This window comes from Heterodontus francisci, chromosome 24, assembly GCF_036365525.1.
Source record: "Heterodontus francisci isolate sHetFra1 chromosome 24, sHetFra1.hap1, whole genome shotgun sequence".
Lineage (NCBI taxonomy): Eukaryota > Metazoa > Chordata > Chondrichthyes > Heterodontiformes > Heterodontidae > Heterodontus > Heterodontus francisci.
Genome location: NC_090394.1, coordinates 27,057,654 through 27,083,254, shown reverse-complemented (window position 1 = coordinate 27,083,254; position 25,601 = coordinate 27,057,654). Strand labels below are relative to the sequence as shown.

At 42.2% G+C, this 25,601-nt stretch overlaps 2 protein-coding genes across 7 annotated transcripts in view; both read right to left on the bottom strand.

Annotated features, from left to right (window-relative positions):
• Positions 1 to 9,490, bottom strand: part of LOC137383261 (actin-related protein 2/3 complex subunit 1B-A-like) — a 47,904-nt gene extending 38,414 nt beyond the window's left edge. Inside the window, exons 1-2 of one of the 2 annotated variants that reach the window (XM_068055799.1) lie at positions 9,319 to 9,490; positions 4,858 to 4,937 (exon numbers count right to left, since the gene is read on the bottom strand). In XM_068055799.1, the coding sequence (XP_067911900.1) occupies positions 4,858 to 4,921 (64 nt within the window). In that variant the 5' untranslated portion in view covers positions 4,922 to 4,937; positions 9,319 to 9,490. Of the gene's footprint in view, positions 1 to 4,857; positions 4,938 to 9,225; positions 9,288 to 9,318 lie in introns of those variants that run through there. The other variant, XM_068055800.1, reaches the window with a different exon arrangement.
• Positions 9,491 to 19,716: 10,226 nt separating this feature from the next.
• The window catches only part of LOC137383258 (actin-related protein 2/3 complex subunit 1A-B), a 59,436-nt gene continuing 53,551 nt past the window's right edge, over positions 19,717 to 25,601 (bottom strand). For all 5 annotated transcript variants that reach the window (XM_068055794.1, XM_068055791.1, XM_068055790.1 and 2 more), the window contains 3 exons: positions 24,831 to 25,024; positions 22,401 to 22,491; positions 19,717 to 20,138 (listed from right to left, as the gene is read on the bottom strand). In XM_068055794.1, the coding sequence (XP_067911895.1) occupies positions 20,100 to 20,138; positions 22,401 to 22,491; positions 24,831 to 25,024 (324 nt within the window). In that variant the 3' untranslated portion in view covers positions 19,717 to 20,099. The remainder of the gene's footprint in view (positions 20,139 to 22,400; positions 22,492 to 24,830; positions 25,025 to 25,601) is intronic.

The following is a 25,601-nucleotide window of genomic DNA, read 5'->3' as shown; positions in this document are numbered from 1 at the left end:
CACTGCCTGATGGATTGGTGGTCAAAGGTGATTTCTCGCAGAAACCTTCCCGCGAAGGATAGGTGGTACGGCACGGTCCAACAGGATGGAGCGTTCCACGGCAATGTGACCAGACCGATCCTTTGCGACACCGGGGACAGATAGATCCTCAGCACATAGTGACACTTGGTGTTTGTGTACTGGGGCTGTACGCACAGCTTGATGCAGCCACACACTAAGGTGGTCATCAGGATGGGTATATTTTTCCCAACAATGTGAGCGCCTCGCACCTGATGACCAGGTTCTTACCCACAATGGAGAGAGATCACTGCTCCCACATGCTCAGTTTATGGTGCACCCAGAGCTCCTGAGAGATTTCAGCCAAGTCTTACTGAAGCAATGTAAGCGGTCAAGAAGTCACACTTGCTGCATTCCTGATGACTCCTTTACAGGTGAATTACTATTCGCACCAGTCTCATGGGCACTGTATGCAAGGGGTTGCGTTACATTATTGATTTGATAAATAGAGTATTAACCTGACATCTCGATGTTCCCGCATGCTCAAACTTGTATTAAAGGTAAAGGATATACGACAATATCTATAATACCTCCATGTATGGGCAATATGGATATGACAATATCCTATATAAATCCAACAACATATATCACACACCAATCCACTCGCCCATCACCCCTGTCCTCCTTGACTTACATTGGCTTTGGTCCTCCAGCACCTCATATTTAAAATTCTCATCCTCATGTATAAACCCCTTCACGGACTCTCAGGTCCCTATTCCCTCCAATCCTACAACCCCCACATTCAAACTTCTGTTCCTCTGACTCTAATCTCTTGTGCAGTCTTCCCTTCTTTACACCATCTATGGTCATCCATTCAACCACCCAGACTCCTAGCTTTGCTATTCTCTCCCTCAATCCCTTCAGTTTCCCATTTTCCTCTTTAATCCCCTGCATGAGACCCATGTCTTTGAGCCAGCTTTTGGCTGCCCAGTTTTCTTTGGATTGGCATCCATGTTTTTTATTATGACTTTTTGAATCTCTTTGGCATGCATTTCTACATTAAAGGTACGATGTAAATGCTGTTGTTGAATCCATACTTGCAGCAGGAAATCTGACAGTGCAAATAGGAAATTCCAAAACAAGCTAACCATGATTTTCTGACCATTCATTTTATTGATTGGAAAATCTTGCCTGAAATTCTGATTTGCGTTCTAGTCAGCACCGTGGACTCATTAAATTACCCGCTTAGCACCAACTCTTAGTCACACTGCCTCTATGGAGATACTCAGAAAGGCCAGGCACTTCTTCACTTGGCGTGACAACACTGAAGGTGTTTTGATAGTTTTGAATGGCAGAGCAGGCTCGAGGGGGCATCTGGTCTACTACTGCTCCTATTTCTTGTGTTCTTGTGCCAACACACTAGGGAGCTCCGCCTTTGAGGACTGCTGCCTTTATGATTTTGTCCTGCTAGGATATACCCATAATGCACAACAGACAGCAAAGATGGAAATTATTGAGCTTCTTTTCCTGGTAGCTGTCAGTCACCCATGTTTCACAGCCATACAGCAAGGAGCTGAGAACAGAGGCCTTATAAACCCTCAGCTTGGTACCCGGAAGCACAGTGCAGTTTCTGTGCCGGCAGATCTACTTACATGTTATTATAATCCTGAATGATTTCATCACAGATCCGTAAAACACTTTCTGGGGTCAATATCGGCACATTAATTGATAATTATGCTATTTATAGTTTGAAACTGATGACGCAACAAAACAAAAAGCACAAATTTCTGATGGGAGAAATGAAAGCCTGCGGATTTGCTCCTAGGATTTTCTGCCAAGCCACTGAGGAAGTGAGAGAAAGTCCAGCAAAATAGGCAGGTGAAGCTTCTCTAGTTACTGTGTGTACCTGCAACAGGCTGACACATTTGGAATAGGCATATTAAATAGAGTTGCCAAAACTCCAGGTTTGTCTTAGAGTCTCCAGGAATTAAAGATTAATCTCCTGTGACACCGCTGTGGGCAACCAGGAGAACAATCTTAAGGGCATTAAAAACATCATTTTTTTATTTTCTTTGAACACATTCATTTATTAGTTTAGTTTAGAGATACAGCACTGAAACAGGCCCTTCGGCCCACCGAGTCTGTGCCGACCATCAACCACCCATTTATACTAATGCTACACTAATCCCATATTCCTACCACATCCCCACCTGTCCCTATATTTCCCTACCACTTACCTACACTAGGAGCAATTGCTAATGGCCAATTTACCTATCAACCTGCAAGTCTTTGGCATGTGGGAGGAAACCGGAGCACCCGAAGGAAACCCACGCAAACACAGGGAGAACTTGCAAACTCCACACAGGCAGGACCCAGAATTGAACCCGGGTCGCTGGAGCTGTGAGGCTGCGGTGCTAACCACTGCGCCACTGTGCTGCCTAAAATATTGGGGATGGGAAATAAAGGGTTGTTGCATTGGGCTCTTTAATGGCTGTTGGAGGTGGGAGGTCATATGTTGAAACCTCCAGGAATATGCTCAACCAGAACTGGCAACCCTGATATGAATAGGTCAGCTGTGTGTTCTCTTGGTTCTCAAATGGTAGATGGCCTTTGGGAAGGGAGAAAGAAAAACACCTGCAAAAACAAAATGGGGCAGGGAAAAAAGGCAGGACACGCTGCAACTTTAAATGAACTCCATTTGAACATGCCCAAACTACCTTCTATTTATTTGTTTTTGTGAAACAGCACTGCATGACCATACAAGCCTGGGCTAGAACAAATACTTCACGAATTGTCTGAGCAATCCTTCAGCATACCAGTGTCACTCAACAAGTCAGCTGCAAGATGAACAGCAGTCTACTTCCAGACAAGCCCCAACATTGCTGAAGGAAAAAATGTTGTAAATTTGAATAGAAATAATTGAATGTGCAGAATAAAACCAGAGGAACGACAGTTCAACATTGGGGGGGGGGGGGGGTGCGGGGTGGTTGGTGGGGCAGGGTTTCATCTCTCTTCGAAATTGTTTTGATGTGATCTTTTTCCATTGAAAAATATGAATACACTTTTGTATCAAAGTGGGTTTTTTCTATGAAAAATGTTCACTGTAAATGCTTAAGAAGCAACGTGGCACCTTTCACCCTCCTCACCAGTAAAATTACCTAAGGTTCATGTGTGGTTCCCTTCATCACAGCCTAACAGAAATGCTTGGGTTTGCTCTGCACTCACTGAGATGCGAATCTGTCAAAGGACAGCAGTATCGTGGACTGGGAAAGGTTAAAGATTAGTGGGCCAGAGAAACTGCTGAAATAAGACACACTGGTCTAACAGAAAGCACAGTATGAAGGTACAAACAGGGGACAAAATCCTGGTTAGCAATGAGTGCCAAAGTGATCCTTGATCCGTCTGCATTTGATTCACTGCAACTCTGTAATCCTTCTCTTGTGTTTTGCCCATCTGGATTTTACATCACTGCACAGGCTGTTTCAATGAATTTTAGCTAAACGCAGACATTTCTAAGTCTGTGAATTATATCAGCTTCCTCCATAAAGCTCTTTTTGTTATGAGTTGTCAAATAGTCTCCAATAATTGAACAAAGCAGGTCTTTGAAAATTTTGCAAGCTGCTGCCTATAGTATGTAACTCACCAACTTCAAAGCGCTTGAATTGACTAGTCACTTACAATCTCATGAGGGTATCTTTGATCAGTCACTACTGTTCTCAGTTGCGTTGGAGCATACAGCATTAAACCAATGAGAGCACTATTTTTTTAAACAGAGCGATCAAACAATCTACAATGGATATGCTGGGATTAAGAGCTAATTTATGCTCAATGTACAAAGGGAAGAGATCTAGTGACAATGGCTTTAAATCATACATTCACTCTGCCTAATGAGACAAGTGCCATTGTCCCACAATTGTAAATTAGGGCTCTTGCCTTGGATATTCTCTTGGGTATTGTAATGCTAGTCGCTCCCGTATGTGATGGGAATGTCTTATATTTAGGTCTGTGTCCATACTACACCACATCTAACTGTCTAATAGTGTGATCTGAATGGATGTTCATATCTTTTGCATGTAAACGTCTTTAATCTTTTCAAAAGCAGACTGAGAAAAGGCTTGGTCAGACCAAGCCAGATATGAAATTCTTAAGCTGTTTTATTTCACTTACACGTGAAGCTACAGACTGACAGTTATAAATAGACTCACAGTTCAATCAGTCCAACTTATTTTTGCATGTCAATACAAAATATTGAACATACTATGCAACACATTCGTGCATTGTTTTACTTGATTTAAACAAAATCAACTCCTAACTAACCTCCTGGATTCTCTCAGAGTCTGGCCAAACCTTGCCCTTCCAGTTTTCTGTTTCAAACCTTTAACTTGCAGCCTTAGTTGGACCCAACTTTCTTTGCAGGTTTGTGTGTTAAAAAGCCCCGTGTGTCTTTGATATTTATCTTCATCTATTCACAACCAAAAGGGATCAGCCACAATGGGTGTGACAAGCGTATTAAGTGCTGAAACAGGCTAACAAATTTCTTATTAGTGACACTCTATGGGGAAACTATACTTAACTTTCACTCATTATCATTTTAAGTATCTATCATCTTAACAGCTCTTTTACAGTGCGTGTGAATGCACTATGTTTTAACAACACATTTAAACGTAACTCTTTTTCCAAATTCTTTCTGTGAAACAAACTGTATTGGGCATGAGGCTATTGAGTTCTAGGGATGTGAAATGACATTAAAATCATTGAAGTTGGATAGCATTTGAAATCAAGACTATTTGGTTACAATTACTTTATTTCCCGGGAGCCAGAACTGTTGGATCTGTGTTTATTTGTATAATAAATACTCACGGGTCCTGTCTTTATTCCAGGCATGACAGCTGATTGGTTCAAGCAGGAAGCTGTGGTAAGACATTGTTGTTCTTCTGGAACTGAAGCAGACGGAGCAAATTAGTAGTCACGAAACTGTGCATTGATACAGACACAGGGCAGGATGAAATCATTGGCTATTGTAACAACTGTGGCATGCACTAATGGGCTTTTCATAACTTTAGATAAAATATTTATATGCAGCTCACAAAACTCAAAAGCAGTCATCCCATTTGCTATACTTCCAAAGATAACTCTTGCATATTTTTCAGAAGCTTCTGGTTACAAATGTGTGACCTTTTTAATCAACATTTACTACAGATTGTCCTATTTCTTTCCTCTTGACAGGACTGCTAAATGGGTGCCCAAACCTCCAATGGGGCACATGTGCAACTCCTAACAGGTAAACCCATTGCAGCAATAGTGTGTATAACATATCTGGTCTCACACCTGAACAACAATCTTTCACCTTTGTACAGCAGCTAAACTGCTGTGTTACTGCACCTGTCATCTTAACCATTACCTCTGTATTCGCAGCTGTACTTTATATTTGTCTCACCACCAACAGGTAGCTAACCTGAAACAGTACTTTTGTTTTAAAAACTACATCCAGCTTTTCATCAATACCAATTAATATTTAATTAGTTTGTAAAGATAGATGAAAAACACACTAAAAATTAACATTTCACCTTAACTTTTATATATTGCAGGAGGCCATTTAATTCATAGTGCCCGTGCCAGTTCTTTGAAAGAATATCCAATTAGCCCCACTGCCTTGCTCTTTCCCCATAGTCCTGCAAATTATATGTTTAAATATATGTTATGCATATTTTTCTGACCAATTTCTTCCCTCCCCAAAACTTTGGATTTCTTGTGTGGGTATGGTCCAAGGGATGCCATCTGATGCCCAAATGCCATTCTTCATGTGAAAACCTCGGTAGTGAGTATTCGACCGCAAAGGTTATCACAGATGAGCTTGATCCTTTCCACACCCAACATTAGGAGTTTTTAGATACTGATCAGGAGTGGGAATACTGACTGATTTTCCCCATCCTAATCTAGCAGCACTGTAACTAATTGTCACTGAGGTCAGTCAACTTGAACCTGGGAACAATTGCAGGCTGTATGACTCAGCTACTCACCTTAGCAACATGCTAAACAATTGGGTTAGGCCTAAATTCTGTACCTTACAATTATCTCACCTACAATATTTGTTATTATTTTAGAATCCATTCTACCCTCTGGAACAGGTTGACCTAACAGTTGGGGAACAAAATCTCAGTTGGTTTGGATTCAAAATATCTAGCAGATAACAGAGAAACAAATACCTTTCAAGAAAGACTATAGGTCAGTTCTTTGATGCTAGCTGTACTGGACCAATACATGCCAAATCCCCCACTTTACTCATTAAGCAAAAAAAGTTTTAAGTGAACAGTGGGATGAACCCTACACATTGAACTACATCAGTGCACAACTCACAGAAATTGAATCGTTTGCTAAGCTGTGTTAATGGTATAACTTTTAATTAAGATGTAACAGATATCTTGATGGCTTCAACACAAGAGTGTCAGGTTTATCTATAATGTCTTGAGTTTGAATTCCAGTCTTGAATTCCAAGGCTTCTTCGACAGCACCTCCCAAATCTATCAGTTAGAAGGACAGAGCAACAGGCGCTTGGGAACATCATTATCTCCAAATTTCTCTTCAAGTCTCGCACCATATTAACTTGGACATATATTGCCATTCCTTCATTGTTGCTGAGTCAAAACCTGAAACTCCCTACCTAATAGCATTGTGGGAGTATCTTCACCACACAGACTGCAGCAATTCGAGAAGTAGCTCACTACCAACTTCTCAAGGGCACTAGCAATGGGCGATAAATGGTCTTGCCAACAACACCTACATCCCTAAAATGATTTTTTTTTTAATGAAAGCACTCTGGCTTTTTCCGACAAAATGGGCCTATCAGCTTAGGGGAAAAGGGGAAACCATTTCACTGAAAGGCTCTGAGGGCCTCTCCCAGCACTTTCGAGCATTAATTAGATCAGTGAACAAGGAAGAACACTGAGAGCATTGATAGGTATATTGATGGGGCCTTTACTTCCTTCTAACAAGGAAAGTAAGCATTGGAAGCAGGGAAAGCCTGCAGCCTCCAAAACACAGACACAAAAAACAGCATAAGGTAAGTTGAGATGTAATTTTCCATTGCATTAACTGGTAGGAAAGAAAGTCCAGAAAAACAGATTTTGTCCACCTTACCTAAAAATGTTTTAAAATTATGCTTGGAGCTAATGATCAGATCATTGAGACCGGTTTCAGTTTGAGAATTGTTTAAATCTGTCTCCTCAAAATATCAAGAGTCAATGTCTCTATGGAGCTAAAAATAATTCCCATCAGAATTAAATGATGCCCAGACTTGTGTCTCAATTGACTGAATGCACTCATTAACCATTGGATGTGTTATTGTCAATAGATAAATGACAATGCCAAAATAAAAGCAAAATACTGCAGATGCCGGAAATCAAATAAAAACAAGAAATGCTGGAAATACTCAGCAGGTCAGGCAGTATCTGTGGAGAGAGAAGCAGAATTAACGTTTCAGGTCAGTGACCCTTCATCAGACAATGCCAAGTCTGGGTTGGTGACATAAGGGACATCAGAGCTACAGCTGCATTGACTGACTGTGTACCCACAGCCACAGATGCAGAGAATGCAGTAACTGAAGTTGTGTAAGGGAGAAAGGGGCGGAAACTCACAGCGACATGTTTCTTGCCAATAATGCACCAGTAAGAGCCTGTAATAGTGAACACACAAAAATATCTGCCAGTAATACCAGAACCAACAAGCTTGGGTCGACCTTAGATGACTATTACCGTTAATCATAATCAGAAGTAATGCAAAACTGTAAATGCTGGAATGCTGAAATAAAAATAGTAAATGTTGGAAATGCACAGCAGATCAGGATCTGAGAAAGACGGGTTAATATCTTGAGTGCGATCTTGAATCAGGACAACTGTGTTCTGACAGATTGCACCAGAAGCTTTATCTTATTTTTTCCCTTCCAGATGCTGATCAGCTTTCTACACATTTCCACCATTTTCTGATTTTCCTTTTTAAAAGACTTGCATTTGTATAACGCCTTTTACAACCTCAGGACATCCCAAAGCACCAAACTTTTAAACTCTGGTCACTGTTGTAATGTAGGAAATGTGGAAGCCAATTTGCGCAAGTTCCTAAAAACAACAATAAGATAAAATGACCAGGTAGCTTTTTTTGTGATGTTGGCTAAGGGATAAATATTGGCCAGGACACTGAGGAGAACTCCCTTGCTCTTCTCTGAAATACTGGATCTTTTACATCCATTTGAGATGGCAAATGGGGCCTTGGTTTATCATCTCATTCAAAAGATGGCACCTCTGGCAGTGCAGCACTCCCTCAATGTCAGCCTAGATTGTGGCTCAAGGCTAAAGAGTGGGATCTGAATCCACAACCTTCTGACTGAGAGCCGAGTGTGCGACCAACTTACTGTTAAGTGATGCTGTCGCGTATATAAAATGTTGAACAGAAACACACATTATGAGCAGAATGTTTTTTCACTGACTAATACTTTCCAATTACACAACCCACTGCTGACCCACAGCAACCATTTCTATAATATCCTGTTGCAGTTCATCACTCCTGCACCTTCATCACTCTACTCATACCACATTTTCCAAAGAAATCCTATCCAGGTTCCCAGTGCTGGTTAATCATTCTTTCCTAATGCTCCATGCCAGAGCAAATAGGAGGAACTGCTGAGCACTGAAACTCCATTTTCATCTTCCAAAAGATCAGCTCAAAAATAAAATGACTGCAACCTTTAAAATTGTCATGTAAAATGACACAATCGTGCATTGTTAGACCACACAAGCTGGCAGCTGGAGCTGATATTTTCTTCAGCACACAAAGAGTTAAAGACAAACATTTCTCAAGCGGTTGAGAGCAGCATATTGAACCGAACAAATGTAAAAAAAATGTCAGCTGGTAATTGTTTCTCCTCTGGATTGGAGGATTGAGAGTTCCGACCCAATTCAGAACTCTGGGTTTGCTATGGGACGCCACCCTGGTTATGGTGACACCTTTATTGGGGAAATATCAAGTTAAAGTACTGTCTTCCATCTGATCCGATTCCTACAATACTAACCGTACAGAGAACTCCTATAAACTAGCTCATGATATACCGTTTTCCCAGACACAAGTGAACAAGATGTTGCTCCCCTTGAGATAATTTGGGGTAATTCCTTGGGACAAATGACAGCTTAAGCTTAAACAGTTACAAACACTCATTACAAGCTCTGCCCTATTACTCACTATTGAAAGGCTCCACTGAAATAAACTTTTACGCAACCAAGTTGTTAACCACCCTCGCTCGAAATGAAGGAGCATCCAAAATAGCAAACTTACCTGTAAAAATGCACAATGAAGCAGTTAAAAAGAAACTTAAATTTTTTTTTTAAAAAAAGGAGTTGCCTTAGTTCATGGACTCTGTTCCGTCAACATGAACAGCAGTGCAGTCGTTAAGAGTGAAAAAAAAAGGGCTGACAGCCTGCTTCACCGAGAACCTTCTCCTACTTCCCCTTCCTCTGAGAGATCCGACCACTTCCTGATGTGGGCGACTAACTCTTTCAACAGCTGCCTTCACGCTAGTGCTCTAACTGCAGCACAGGATTGTGCAAGTCCCCTCCCTCCCTGCTTCATACAACTGCAATAGCCACTCTTAGGAAACCTGTCCTGCAGATTTGCTGTAGTAAACTGATTAACCCTCTGTGGGCCACAGTAGAATTGTTAAGCCAAACTAAAATGAACAGATTCTCATTTTATTCAGCGAGTACCTGTTAATCTTAAAAGTTGTTTTGGTTCTATATATTTCTTCAGTTCCATAGAATCCCACAGCAATAGGAGACGATCATTTGGCCTGCACCAGATTTTTGAAACTTCTATCCAATTAGTCCACTCCCTTCCTCTTTCCATAGAATCTAACAGCACAGAGGGAGGTCACTCACACAGGAGTGAGGTTCCCTGGGTGCACGCACCAGTTGGTGCTGTACTTGCATCAGGAGTAAAATCCAATTCACGATTAGATTAGATTAGAGATACAGCACTGAAACAGGCCCTTCGGCCCACTGAGTCTGTGCCGAACGTCAACCACCCATTTATACTAATCCTACACTAGTCCCATATTCCTACCAAACATCCCCACCTATCCCTATATTTCCCTACCACCTACCTATACTAGTGACAATTTATAATGGCCAATTTACCTATCAACCTGCAAGTCTTTTGGCTTGTGGGAGGAAACCAGAGCACCCGGAGAAAACCCACGCAGACACAGGGAGAACTTGCAAACTCCACACAGGCAGTACCCGGAATCGAAACCGGGTCCCTGGAGCTGTGAGGCTGCGGTGCTAACCACTGCGCCACTGTGCCGCCCGATCTGTGCTAAGTTAATTGATCTGAGTCAGACTCTGGTGAAGTGTTTACCGTCGGGGGGTGGAAAGGCAAGAAATTGCAGTCCTGATTGATCTCCAGTGATCTCCATGTAAAACTAACTGCACAGACATTAGTAGAGGAAAGAATAGTTTCAACTGTGACATCCTGCATGGCCAAATTCAGTCAATGCTCACTGGATAACAAACTTGAGGACAATAGGTGCTTGTCTATTGTTAGCCGTGGCTCAGTCAGTAACACTCTCACCTCTGAGTCAGAAGGTCAGCAGTCAGTTCATGTTCCACTTTAGACTGACTGAGGGGGAGTCCGATGTACTTTCCTCTGATTATTTTGAAGGCGGACAGAGAATTGACAAGGTGGTGGGGTATCAGAAGAGTATAGGAGTGTGGTGGCTGAAGGCTATGCCAGTGATGCTGCAGTGGATTTGGGGTGGGGTGGGGTGGGGCGGGACGACATCAGTGTGGGAGAGCCAGTCATCAGAAGACTTCCAAGATGCTGTATTGCTGGGATTTATGGTTACGTGAGATTGCAGATGTGGGATGAAGATCATGGAAAGATTTGGTGATGGGAAGCCAATGGAGTCAGTAAGGACAGGACAGAATACAAGTAGTCGTATTTGAATGCATTTGAATTAATGTAGGGTGGAGCTTGAGATGCCAGCGAGAAGTCAAACCATGAAGAAATGAAGGAATGCTTGTGGGTTTCAGCACCAGTGAAGGTGAGCTAGGGACATAGGTGAGCACAGTTGCAGAGGTGGAAGTAGATGCTCTTTGATATTGCAGCAGAGAAGATCCAGGATTCAAAGTTTATAAAATAAAAACAGAAAGTGCTGGAAATACTCAGCAGGTCAGGCAGCATCTGTGGAGAGAGAAGCAGAGTTAACGTTTCAGATCTGTGACCTTTCATCAGAACAGTTCTGATGAAAGGTCACAGACTTGAAATGTTAACTCTGCTTCTCTCACAACAGATGCTGCCAGACCTGCTGAGTATTTCCAGCACTTTGTTTTTATTTCAGATTTCCAGCATCTGCAGAATTTTGCTTTTATTCAAAGCTTAGCTAAGTGTTCATATATCTAGGAAATACCTGTCCATGTTTAAATTTCTGGCATTGCTACCTAGATACAACTTACCATGTCAACATGTTATCACCCAAATGGCTCCCTAAATGCTGGTGGAAACTATGGGGGATAAATTAACAGCGACTAGAGGCATGTGGTGAGACATGAGTGTGCTGTAGCTGGGGCAGAAGGCAAGGATAGCACAGGTGCCAGCTACTGAAGTGAGGTCACACATGGGTTCACTGCAAAGGACTCAGATGAAGATTTCATGGGGCACCCTACAGAAGAATGTTGCTAGGTATGCACAATGAAATGCTTCGTCCATTGGGAAGTCTGCGTTCAATGTCAAGGAACATGCAGGAGTTCTGCACCAAATTGGCACAGGGCTTTGTGCAGAGCTTGGAGCCCATTCTCTCCAGCATGGAAGTGGTAGCTAACTCCGTTTGTACACTTGTGAACCCAACCAGGATGCAGCTTCTAATGGCCAACGTCACAACTTCCGCTGCAGCATAAGCAGCAGTCACCCAAAGTCTGAGTGCTGCAGTGGAATCTGACTGCTGCCATGTAAGCTCAGCTTGCTGTCATGCATGTTCAAACTGCTGTCATCATGGCTCTGGATACCAGTGTTCAAATGGGTTTACAAGGTGTCAAAGCAATTCAGCAATCTGCCCTTCAACAGATTACTAGGACTGCTGAGGTGCTACCCCAGGGGAGTGACCGTGATTCCATGAAGCATGTCCTGTCTCTGAATGACAGCATTTGTCCTCCCACCTGTCACTCTGCCAGTGCCCTTGCTGTCGCCTTTCAATCAGCCAGCCTAGACTGCTGCTGCCAATGCAGAGATGGTGCAGTCTGCAGTCAGGCCTTCTAGACCCAGAGCTGCTCAAGATCATCCTCCAAGACCAACTGGAGACTCCTCCAATGCAAGTCATCAGTCTTCCTCCAGCCATGCTGCGGACTCTGGGGTAGCACCGTGCAGGAGCACTAGGAAGGCGAAAGCACAAGGAAGACAGACATTATGGGAATGCATAAGGGTGATTAGTTTACATTTGTGTGTGATAGAGCATAATTTCTTTTATAAATTTGGTTTAGAAATGTTTATTTTGTGTTGGCTTTTATTCCTGCAGAGTGGCCATGCGGATGCTGTGATGATGACAGAAGGTAAATTGCTGGATTATTGATGAATGGGGAATTGGGATTGCAGTTACTGATAACGCACTCAAATTAGTTTTTCACTGACAGAAAGGGACTGGCTATGTTGCCTGCTCCCTTCCTCCTCTTTATTCTCATGCTCCTGCTCCTTAGCTGCTTGTCAAATAGCTGGCGGCAAGGGCTGTTGCCTCATGATGGTGAGGTTATGCAGCATGCAGTAGATCATCATGAATCTTGTACTGTAGGGCTCCTCCAGAGCAGTCTAGGGAGCAAAAGCATTGTTTCAGCATGTCAATGGTCACATTTTGGGTGGCAGCATGTCTTTCATTCTATGCCTGCTGCGCATGTGTCCGTGGGTTGCACACTGGAGGCATCCGCTATCTTGTCAGAGGATAGCCTTTGTCAGCCGGTAGCCACACTTTGGTTTGCCATGATGACTCAAATACAGCTGGTACAGTGCTCTGCCACAGAATGAAGGCAGTATGACTGTTGCCAGGATACTGGGCATTGAGCTGCATGGTTCCCTGCGTATGGTTACAGAGCAGCTGGATGCTAAGGGAGTAGAATTCCTTTCAGTTGTGGTCTAGTGCGGAGTTGACATGAGGCACCTGCAAAGCGATGTGCATGCAGTCAATGGCACCTTGCAATGGAAGCCTGCAATCCTTCCAAAGCCAAGTCCCAGTATGCCCTTTTGGGTGCATTGAGGAACCCAATGAGCCCAAAAGGGCGTACCGAGACGAATCTTGTGCCCTACATCTTTAATAACTTGAACTCATGAAGTTTTAAAGTGAGGAATTACATTACTTTGCATTACAGAAAGTAACACTGTGCCCTCCCAATCGCACCACCAGCCTGATTGCACCATGTGCCTGACCACACCAGCAAGAGGCCCAAATTATTTTCACGATTGTCCAGTTTGATTGGTGAGCTGCCAGCACTCAATGAGTGCAAGAAATCCAGCAGTTTCTCCAGAGCTGAACTGCAAGCAGCCAATCATGGATAGGGGGCCAATGAGTGAGCAGCAGCAGGTTGGAAGGTTTTTATGGGGTCACTACTGCTGGTTTGGCTGCTGACCAGTCAGTCCCACTGAGCGGAGCGTGGGTTCAGCCCAGTGGAACACCAAAATTGTTTCTTACAAAAGGCGTAGGTCCCTGATATAAATATTTGAAGTAGACCCTCTGCCTGTTTTAGGCAGGATTGCTGGCTGTCCACTGCTCAGAGGTTTCAGGTGGCTAGTGAGCAGTAGGTTGTTAAAACCCCTTTTTTTTTTACCGTGAATGGAGTGGTCCAAAGATGAAAAGTGCCCCCTCCATGATTTTAACCCTCTCATCTACACAGGTTTAAGAACAAGAGGGAGGTGGGATAGCATAATCCTGTATTCTTATTACCTTCTTTTACTCACTAAGTCAAAATTTCTTATGTCCTCCTAAAAGCAGTGCTGTTAATATTACCTAAAGTTTAGACCATTTTAACATTCAGGTAATGAACATAAGTCCCACTTGCCTTGTGAGTATAGGAAAAATAAAAAAAGTCCAGTGAAGAGTTCAGGAATTTGGAGTAATGGCTACCTTGCATGATTAGCTGTCTAGGCTGTGGTCAAGGTTCAGTACAGTAGTGTTCTGCTCAGTTTTGAAACCTGCCTACACCCTGTGGTTTCCATTCCTCTGTCGAAACACAGCCACACATGTTTCATGTTATTCTTGGTTATACTTCAGGAATGTTACAGGCGTGTTTCCTCTTCATCTCAGGATGCAGTGCCAGATAGATTTTTTAAAGCTTGAATTGCACAACCCTTTCTGCTGCCACTGTCTTCACAGTATATCCTATAAATAAGCAGCTTAATGGGGAATAACCAAAGAAAAACCATGGAAGAGTTAAATACAGCAATCCATATATTATGAATAGTGCCCCCACCCCCATCACTCCTGAAGAGTCTTGAAGAGACAGTAACTATCTTGTGGGTTTATAAAGGTTGAATTTAAAAGCCGAATAAGAACAGAAAACTTCATGTTGCAAGATGGCTTTAGAATTTTTTGCATGAGCGCATTGTTCAACATGAATTCTTTTGAAGAACACACACTTGGAGTTCTGGAGGAAATATGAAAAGCTTTACATCTTTATGTATGTAGCGATAGACACACTCATGGCACATCTGGTAGAGTCACAAGAGTGTTTTTGGATATTCAAACTCTTGAATTGGCCTGTGACAGAATCCTTGGCTTTCTCCAGGCCTACACAGGATTTAATTCAAATGCATGACCAATGCAGAATCAAATTCAGCATCAAAAAATTGAATTCTTCGGAGATGTGACCTATAACCTGTATCTTGGACTGAGTCCAAGTGCTTCCTGTACTCTCAGATGTTTTGCATCCTATTATAAGTCATTCCACAGACCACCTGAAACAGTTGTTTTGATAGATGATGTGCAGCTTTAGTGAGACTTTCGAGCTGCTGGAACAGGGTGCTTTTTTGTAAATTAATTCACGGGATGTGAGCATCACCACAGGTTAGGAACATGCAGGCCGAGAGAGTACGGGTGACTGCCAGGCAGGCAGTGTAGAAGTCCCCTGAGTTTATCCTGCTTGCTAATTGGTTTTCCATTTTGGATACTGGTGAGGATGATGGTTCTTCAGGGGAGTGCAGCCAGAGCAAAGTCCATGGCACCACAGGTGGCTCAGCTGCACAGAAAGGGAGGAAGAAGAGCAATAGTGATAGGGGGTTCGATAGTCAGGGGTTCAGACAGGCGTTTCTGCGGCAGCAAACGTGACTCCAGGATCGTGTGTTGCCTCCCTGGTGCGAGGGTCAAGGATGCCACAAAGCGGCTGCAGGATATCCTTCTGGGGGAGGGTGAACAGCCAGAGGTCGTACTCCACGTTGGTACCAACGACATAGGTAAGAAGAGGGATGAAGTCCTGAAAGCAGATTTTAGGGAGTTAGGAAGGAAATTAAAAAGCAGGACCTCAAGAGCAGTAATCTCAGGATTACTCCCAGTGCCACATGCTAGTGAGCATAGGAATAGGAGGATTGACTGATTGATTGAACAGGTGGCTGCAGAATTGTATAGGAGGGAGGACATCAGATTTCTGAGGCACTGGGACTGGTTCTGGGGCAGGTGGGACCTGTACAAGATGGATGGGCTACACCTTAAAAAAGGACTGGATCTAATATCCTCATGGTGAGATTTGCTAGTGCTGTTGGGGTTTAAACTAGCTTGTCAGGCAGATGGGAACCTGAGGGGTAGCTCAAATTGGAAGGAAGTAAAGCTGTTAGCAGGAGGTAGAAAAGTAGCAAGCAACATTAGAAGGCAGGCGAAACAAAGATGAGCATAAACTAGGCTTAGAATGCAGAATAATGTCAAGACGACAAGGTTAAGGACACTGTACCTGAACGCACGCAGCATTTGCAACAAGATAGATGATTTAAAGGCCCAAATAGAGGTCTCTTCTCTAATTTCTCCCTTGCTTCCAGTATGCTTCTAAGTCTTTGCAAATATCTTTTATGTTGGCTGCCAGTCATTATTCGTACTCCCTCTTCACTGTTCTAGTCGGGTTTCCATATTATCCACATCTATGTGTTCAATCCTGACAACTGAATAACTTGAGTTTCAATCTTTTGACTACTTTTCTCTTTTACGACACAAAAATAGTGGCTCTCATACAGTGCTGTGATGACTAACTTTCCAAAGGTGCTGCACATATTAAGTTCTGAAAGGTTACCTGCATTTGTAGACATTTTTTATTTGAATCCATCCTTGGCCCTTTCCTATTTCTCATCTACATGCTGCCTCTCATCATCCGAAATCAGTATCAGGTTCTGCATGAAAACTGATGACACCTAGATCTACCTCTCCACTGCTTCTGATTAGCCATGCTGCTTGTGCAATATCCAGTATTGGATGAGCAGAAATTTCTTCCAATTAAGCACTGGGAAGACCGAAGCTGTTGTCTTTAGTCCCTGCCACAAACTACATTCTTAGTTACCGACTCCGTCTCTCTCCCTCGCTGAACCAGACTGTTCACAACCTTGGCATCCTATTTGAACCTGACCTGAGCTACTGACCCCACACCCTCACCATCATCAAGACCATCTACTTCCACCTCCACAATACTGTTCGTCTCCACCACACCTCAGCTTCTCTGAATCCATGACTTTGTTGCCTCTGTTAGCACTTACAGACATGATGGGGCAAATGAGCTTCTGTCTAAAAACCTGACTTCCTGTTATCACAATTTTTGGTCACTCTTTGTTAACACTTACCATTGTAAATCCCAACATCAACATTTCCCATTCTATTTTGTTACAACTGTCACAATGTAATTGCAGGCCCTGGCCACTAGGTAGCTCTGTGAAATAAGTTTCTGGAGGTTCTCACCTGGTGTACATAAAAATGTCTGTCAACTCAGTGTGTAGTATCACAGGTAAGTTAGTTACATAAAAAATAAAATGTTACATCATGTTCAACCACTGAATGGAATTAGCTGGAACTACTTCCCCTGGATTTCTTCCCAATAAATGCACATTTTATATTTTAACATCTTGATAAATCAAGTCACCAAGTTAAAAGTTTGTTGTGACCCAAGAGAAAACATAACGAGTGCCAGTGAAAAGTAATTCATGCCTAAGTTCACAAGATACTTAAAGATAAGGAAGTCCATTTGGGCCATCTTACTTCATTCATCCATAACAACCGACACTGCCCATCATACTGTATCTAATTGTTTCTTAGATGATTCCAGGGTTTTCATCTCCATCACGTAGCTTCAAAGTCCATTCCAAGTGTTCATCGCTCTCTGCATGAATAACTCCTGATATCGGTCTTAAAGTTACCTTTTACTAGTGTGTCCCCTTGTCCTACTCCAAACAAGGGTCAAACATAATTTTTAAAATCATATTCTGCAATCATTTCTAGACTGTGCCTAATTGGGGTATTAAGTACCCAAAGGTCTTTTACATACTCGTTAATCACAACTAATTATGAGCAGCTGTGTACATTAACCATTCATAAAGACTTGCATCACATACTCGATCATAATTTGTCAATCCTCGGAGGTTTCTCACTGAATTCTATATTGTAATTCCTCAATGAATGTCCAAATGCACAGGCTAAATATCCCTACTGAATGAAGAGTTTTGGGAGGGACACAATCATTTAAAAAGCAGTCTTATTCTTTCCAGTGTTAGGATTCATATTTAACCTTCTTTCATCAGTAGTGTAGATTCAAGTTATGTGACCAGTGTTTTAAAACCTAGAATGTTCTGGGGTTCATTTATACAACTGGATGGATAGCGTAGCCACTGCTGCTGATAAAAAAAAGTCTATACAGGGTGTAAAGCTCACTGGTCAGATGGAATATTTATATATCGTACAAAATGTATTTAAGGACTGCTGCTGAGAGGCACAGCTATATCAGTCTCCAATCACAGCCAGAGACTGATGTAATCTTACCAATGAGCTCCATACCATTTCCTGCATCTTTCTCATTATGAGAACACAACACATTGTCAAAGAGTGGAAGACTTAAGAGGCACAGCAGGAGGGGAGAAAGACAGCCATACTCTTTTAGCCAAGAGATCCGTTACATGGATGTCTTGAACAAGAACTAATCTTGAGGTCATAAAGCTACAACTTTATAAAGGTTACATAAATACACTGAAATTATGGAACACAAAGTCACAAGTTATGCACCTCAAACATGCATTTCCATTCGATTCACCTAGCATCACAAAAATATAACATTTAGTTATTTTGAATGAGACACATCACATCTGCTTCAGGTATTTAAAGGAGATGAGTCCTATAGAGGGAGCTTTCAATAAACTGGTAATGGGCTGGGGAATGAATGCTCCCTACCAGCATTGAGAAAGAGAAAATAATTTTGATCTAAACTTTCACTATTCAAGGGCAGGGGGAAAAGCAGGGAAAATTGAATTAAGAGTAGGTATCTCTAATGCGATTCAGCCTGATCTAAGATGATGAACCTCTTTGGGAATATATCACAGTTCTACTGTTAATGAATTCTCCAAATAGGTTTTATTTTGCTTTGACCAGCCCAATGTCTGACAAAAGTGGAACATCATGATAGTTCAAGTTTCCAAAATCCACATGGGTATAATTTTTTGTTTGCCTGATATGGAATGCACACTCTTAGTCTGTGGAGACACACCTCACTTGTGCAAGTTCAGCAATGCTGAAGCACACTGACTGGCAACAGGCTTAAAGAATCCAAGCTTGTGAAGGCTATTGCTGAGTTTAACAATCTAACAGCAAGCAGCTTACCAACATGGAGCACTGGAAAGCTTCCTGCTGTTTAAGTCAGGATCACACTATCCATTAGTGTACTGGCTTGAGGGTATCTGAAGCACAGTCGAAGACAACCAACTCCTAAGGTCTACCCCTCCAGGTCCCATTAATAAAGCAGACCAACAGATCAGGGCGGCACAGTGGCGCAGTGGTTAGTACTGCAGCCTCACAGCCCCAGGGACCCGGGTTCGATTCTGGGTACTGCCTGTGTGGAGTTTGCAAGTTCTCCCTGTGTCTGCGTGGGTTTTCTCCGGGTGCTCCGGTTTCCTCCCACAAGCCAAAAGACTTGCAGGTTGATAGGTTAATTGGCCATTATAAATTGCCCCTAGTATAGGTAGGTGGTCGGGAAATATCGGGACAGGTGGGGATGTGGTAGGAACATGGGATTAGTGTAGGATTAGTATAAATGGGTGGTTGATGGTCGGCACAGACTCGGTGGGCCGAAGGGCCTGTTTCAGTGCTGTATCTCTAATCTAATCTAATCAATCACCTACAGTGCCTCAGAGTACTGCAGATCTGCACGTCTTAGATAGTGGATTAGCGAATATGTCACGAGATTCACTCGGTTTCCATCTTTCATCACCAGGCATGTCATGTTTGAGCAGCTGAACCCCAAAGAGGATAGCCACTGGCTGGTCATAAGAGGCTGTAAAAGATGAAAAGGTGAGTGAAGAGAGAAATACCTTGCACTCAAAATACTTTGCACTCTGCTCCTACAGTACTCATCTCATTTAACGTGCACCGACACATCATTCTCTGGAAACAAGCACAACACTTACTTAGATTGCTTCTTCTGCAACTTATTGCGTTTGCAAAATCCAAATGGACAATAAGGAGGCACATTAACAGCCAAGTTTTGTAGTGTTTATTTTCTAGCAGACACACTACATAAAAGTCCCCTTAAATTAGTGTACATTATTACCCTTTTATAGGGCATGTCCCTCAGAATGCTGCAGAAACTGCTTTGAAGGCAGGTTTAGCTAAGAAAAAAAGAAAAAAAAAAGAGAACCCACTTCAAACCAATTCCTTTAAAAACAAAACAAAAAACAATTCCCAGAACGATAAAGCAGTGGAGCATTGATTTCAGTACTGTTCAGTGCCTTTCCGTGTTTTTCTTTTGAGGATTTTGTCACCAGCCTCTGGTCAGCTGCTGCTGGGAGGGCGGGGGGGGGGGGCTCTTCTTTTCTCATGGTGTTCTGTCGTGCTAGATCGCAAGGATTCCTGTTCACATGATGCGCACGCCTTGGATCGAGGATTCCAGAGTCTGAAAGCAAATAAGAGCTCTAAGTAAGTGCTTGCTATCAGCGGGCAAGAATAAAGTTTTGGCAAACTGGATGAAAATGTTGGGGGAAAAAAACCTCAGCACAAAATTTGGGGACTGTAATTTTCACTTGTGCTGAGGGTATTCTATTTGAGGGGGGTGGGGTGGAGTGAGTAGACAACACAGCATTTAAGTTAGAAACGTAACTGCTGAAGGAATGAAATGTAAAGCAGAAGCGTCATGATAACACATGCAACCCGAGATGTCAGTATTTTTGCTGATCAGCTGTTACCAGATTTCTGAATGGTCACTTTGAAGCCTAAATGAATCCCTCCCTGTTACAGTCCCTTGTCAATTATGTTTTTCTGTTTACCTAATTGCAATCTTCACAGTCTCTCAAGCAGATTTCATCACCCCAACAATACTGCTAGACAGCTGACTATGGGATTATTAAGTGATTTGCTCTCTGACCGCCACCAAATCCATTTTGACTTTTGACTCCCACCAATATTCTCTCCCTGTGTTAGGAGCTTATTGCTTTTGCCCATCTCAGCCCAAAAATAGCAATTTAACCAGTGTAGGGAACATCCAAATTCAGTCCAGTGACTACTTGAAACATTGGGCGGCACAGTGGCGCAGTGATTAGCACCGCAGCCTCACAGATCTAGCGACCCGGGTTCGATTCTGGGTACTGCCTGTGCGGAGTTTGCAAGTTCTCCCTGTGTCTGCGTGGGTTTCCGCCGGGTGCTCCGGTTTCCTCCCACCTCCAAAAAGACTTGCAGGTTGATAGGTAAATTGGCCATTGTAAATTGCCCCTAGTGTAGGTAGGTGGTAGGAGGATGGTGGGGATGTGGTAGAAAATATGGGGGTAGTGTAGGGTTAGTATAAATGGGTGGTTGTTGGTCGGCACAGACTCAGTGGGCCGAAGGGCCTGTTTCAGTGCTGTATCTCAAAATAAAAAAATTTAAAAAATTCCCTTTTGCCCTTTCAGAAATTGTTTGTGGATTTTGATGCTGCCTAATCTGTGCATTTTATAGGGCTTTTAAATGTCAGCTTGATCAGTAGTAGCATTCTCAACTGAATTAGGTCAAATCCCATTCAAAGACTTGTGCACATAAACTAAACAGGCACTTCACTGTAGTGTTGAGGGAGTGATGCTGAACTGCAGAGGGGGCATGTTTTAATTGGGATGTTAAGCTAAGGCCATGTCTTCCCATTCAGATAACGTAAAAGATTCCACAGCAATTTTTTTTTGAAGATCAGCAGGTGGGGGGCAGGTGCGGAGGCGATAGTGGCGGTTTGCCTGGCCATCCCTCAAGCAATGTCACGAAAACAGATTAACTGGTCATTCATTTCATTACTGTTAGTGGTACTTTACTGTGTACAAATTGATTGCCATATTTGCCCACAGAACAACAGTGAAAGCAGACAAAAGTAATTAATTGGCGCTGAAGTGCTTTGGGGTGCTCTACGGATCTAAAAGGTACTATATAAATCCAAGTTCTTTCTTTCTGCTTTTACTTCAAAACTATTATTCGTGCCATTCTGCTCTCTCAGCTATCCACCTTTGGATACTGAATATCCTTGCTGAATTGCAAAGCAGTTATTTTCTATCCATTATATCCATAATTCGTAATTTTGAATGCTGTTTATAAATCGAAATTAAACAGCTGTTTTAAGACTCTGGACGCTAGAGATGAACAAAAAACTAACTGAAGTAACAATGCAACCTACATAAAAGGCTGGATTCTTAAAATGGCAAGAATGTAAACACAAACAATTTTACAGTTAATCCTGATATTTCTCAAGGGCAGCCATAAAGGCGGGGCTAAAGTGTGGCAAGTCGAAGAGACTTAGCAGTTGGCAGGAAAAAAGACAGAAGCGCAAGGGGAGAGCCAACTGTGTAACAGCCCTGACAACCAATTTTATCTGTAGCACCTGTGGAAGAGTCTGTCACTGTAGAATTGGCCTTTATAGCCACTCCAGGCACTGCTTCACAAACCACTGACCACCTCCAGGCGCTTACCCATTGTCTCTCGAGACAAGGAGGTCAAAGAAGAAGAACAAGTCCAAGACTTAAAATATCTTTTAATTCTGAAGAAACTGGTAAGCAGAGCTTTTGAGCTGGTTAATAACCAACTCCAGCTGCGTAGCATTTTATACAATGCACACAATAAGCTTGAAGTCTTAATTATAAACCATATATAAACTTTCCTCGTGTGGTTGGAACCTATCAAAAGTTCCCTAAAATAAATGCCACTTCACCTTCATATCCCAAATTGTCATTGCGCCATCAATACCAGTAGTGCAAAACTTCCGACAATCTCTTTTATCACCTTCATATATCGAGACTTGGCTACGGAGAGAAAAACAGAATTAAAAAAAAATACTTTTCAGTCCAGTTGATAACAGCTGTTTGGAGAATCCAGCTTGTTTTTAACTTCAGATATGAGGGGTTTGATGCTACATTTCAGTTTACAGTACAAAAATCAGCTATTCAGCCCAACTGGTTTATGCTGGTGTTAATGTTCCACACAAGCAGTGGCTCCTCCCACCTTACTTTATCTAACCCAATCAGTTGGATAAGTTAAAGTGGCCTGTACAACATGGAACACTTAAGATCTGAAAGTACCACTGGTCCTATCAGAAGGGGTCCAATTCATCAGAAAGGACCCTTGTGTCATTTACCAAACTGGCTTAAATACCAAACTGGCTTAAACACCAAACTGTTTTATATTGTAGTCAGTATCTACTTTTGAATTCCAAGTGGCATTAACAGTCAATTTCTGCAGCAGTGCATTTCCAAGGTCCTGGATCAGTCTGCTGAGCAACAGAAAAAGGTAAATCCATTCCTCTAAAAACCTTTTAAAGTCAGTCAAAGTCCAAAATGAAAACAAATCAAGCAATATAGTGCAATATTACACTATTCTGAGCTGTAGGGCTAGTGTCAGCCTCGAGGGGCCAAAACTTTCAACTAATTGATACAAGAGATCCCTTCTAGAAGCAAACACACTGCATATTTCAAAGAAACAAACACATGCATTACATGTATGCACTATTAGATGACAGATATATTCTAGTGGTTGATAAATGAGCTAACATAGCTTGTCTAAATCTCAAAAGACTTCAGTTTAACTGAGCTAAAATTGTAAGAGCAACAACACAATCTATTTGTAGTTAGAAAAACAATCTTTCGTTAATAGGAAAGGATTGCATCTTCATCCAACACATTCTTGCTTTTCCAGTTCAGTCTCCAAGAATCCACTCCCACCCAGTTGCTCATGGAAAAATATTTGGTTACAAAATCTCAACTCTCATTAGCTAATTCGAAAGAGTAGGTTATGACTTTGAATGTTGTCTTTTATACTGTACAGAATTGCTTCTAGTACAAAGAATTGTTTGCCTTGCCTGCTGGCATTTGAAATCCACCCCATTTATAACATTGTGTGCATTCCTGTGTACTGTAACACAAACTTATCTTGGAATGAAGAGAGATTGGGGAAATTGGGCTTGTATTCTCTAGAGTTTTGAAGAATGAGAGGTGATCTCATTGAAACCTACAAAATACTTAAAGGGATAGACAGGGTAGATGCAGCTAAGATGTCTCCCCTCGTTGGGGAGTCTGGAACCAGGGTACACAATTTCAAAATAAAAGGGAAGTCACTTAGGACCGAGATGAGGAGAAATTTCTTTACTCAGAGGGTTGTGAATCTTTGGAATTTTCTACCCCAGAGGGCTGTGGAAGCTCACGGAGTATGTTTAAAGCACAGATTGACAGATTTCTAAATACCAATGACCTAAGGGAATATGAGGATAGTGTGGGAAAAAGGCATTGAAGTGGATGATCAGTCACAATCATATTGAATGGCGGGGCAGGCTCGATGGGCTGAATGGCCTACCCCTGCTCCTATGTTCCTATGAATATGCAGAAGTGAAAACCATATAGGCTGAGCACTCAACCTTCCTGTGGCTCAGAGCTGGTTTTCCCTTGCAGAAAACGTTAACCGTGCAAATTTTCAAAGGTTCCCCAGTTCAGATTTTTAAAAAATGATGTTACAAATGCTAATAGGTTTGAAACCATGAACACAGTTCTACATTCACAATATTGACAATCATAGTTTGAAAGCTACCAAATAAATCCACAAGTCAAAGCTTTAAGCATGAAATAATCGCTAGCTCTGAAGCACTTATATAGAATTAAGTTAGCAAATCATTTTTATAACATTACCTGTCCCTTCAAATTTCTATCATTTCCCCATCTCTCTTCCTATCACAAAACATATCACACTCATCAAGATGACAGAGGAAAAGGGGTTTACGTTACATTTTAAAACGAGTAATGCCAATGATGGTCATGATTGCCAGGAACCAGCTCAGTTTGTAAATGAGTGAGAATGATAATATATTTTGCTTGCTATCATCTCATGGGTTCCTGTGAGCTGCAGTGGTAATGGGAACAGCTGAAACTCAACATCAGTGAGGTGGGGTGATCTAACTGAAAACCAGCTGAGGATAAGAACTCATCAACTGCCAATTTGGAGAAGAAGCATTCTTAATCCATTAAACACCTAAACACTCCAATTAGATTAATTTTGACAAGGAATATCAACACTCAAACCTAATGAAACACCTTATGAAAATGGGACCTGAGGTAGTTTGGCTGAAAACTGCTGGCCTTGACTGTCTCACACTTACGTGATGCTGTTCTGGTGGAGGGTCTCAAGTGTGGTATTTCGATCCTCCGTGGTTGCCCTTCTATCCAAATTGTGGAAGCGCTGCATGGCAGACATGTTGCGCTGAACGCTCTGCTTTGGAATGTCTAGCTTGGAGATGTAGGTCAAAGAACCACGATCATCACACGTGAATAGCATCGGACAGCAGTCATGGCCCTGCAGATACAGAGAAAGCTGTAGAACAGGTTATCCAATTTAATGCTCATCATGGATAAATATCACAATTTTAGAATCCAAAACCAGAGCCTTTCTACTTCCATACAAATCTGCTTCTAATCAGTGTTCAGCAAATAAGTGGAATCTTATTAAAAAAATTAGCATTACCAACCTATTACACATAAACATTAACGTAGAGATCAGGTTTTAATAAAGTTCATTTAAACAGAGCATTAGGAAGCACCCCTACTGGGGTATGATATCTCAGATGCCAGCAGCCCTCTGGTTGCCACGAGTTATATGGAAGCCTAGACACCAACAGCCAGCAAACTAATTGTACGTGGCTGACGTCATGGCCAAGTGCAAACCTGCCCCATCTGATATATACTTTTCCTAACAGAGGTGACTGAACAGCACACAAGGCTGACTCTCCTTCCACCTCCTCCACCTCCCTCCCTAACCCAGGGCCCAGTGATAAGTTTTATATCCCAAGGGATCAAATGTGTCTTTCATTTACAAATATTAGATTGGTTTTGGGATGTCAAAGTAGGAATGAGGATCCAGTGAGTGGCATTCT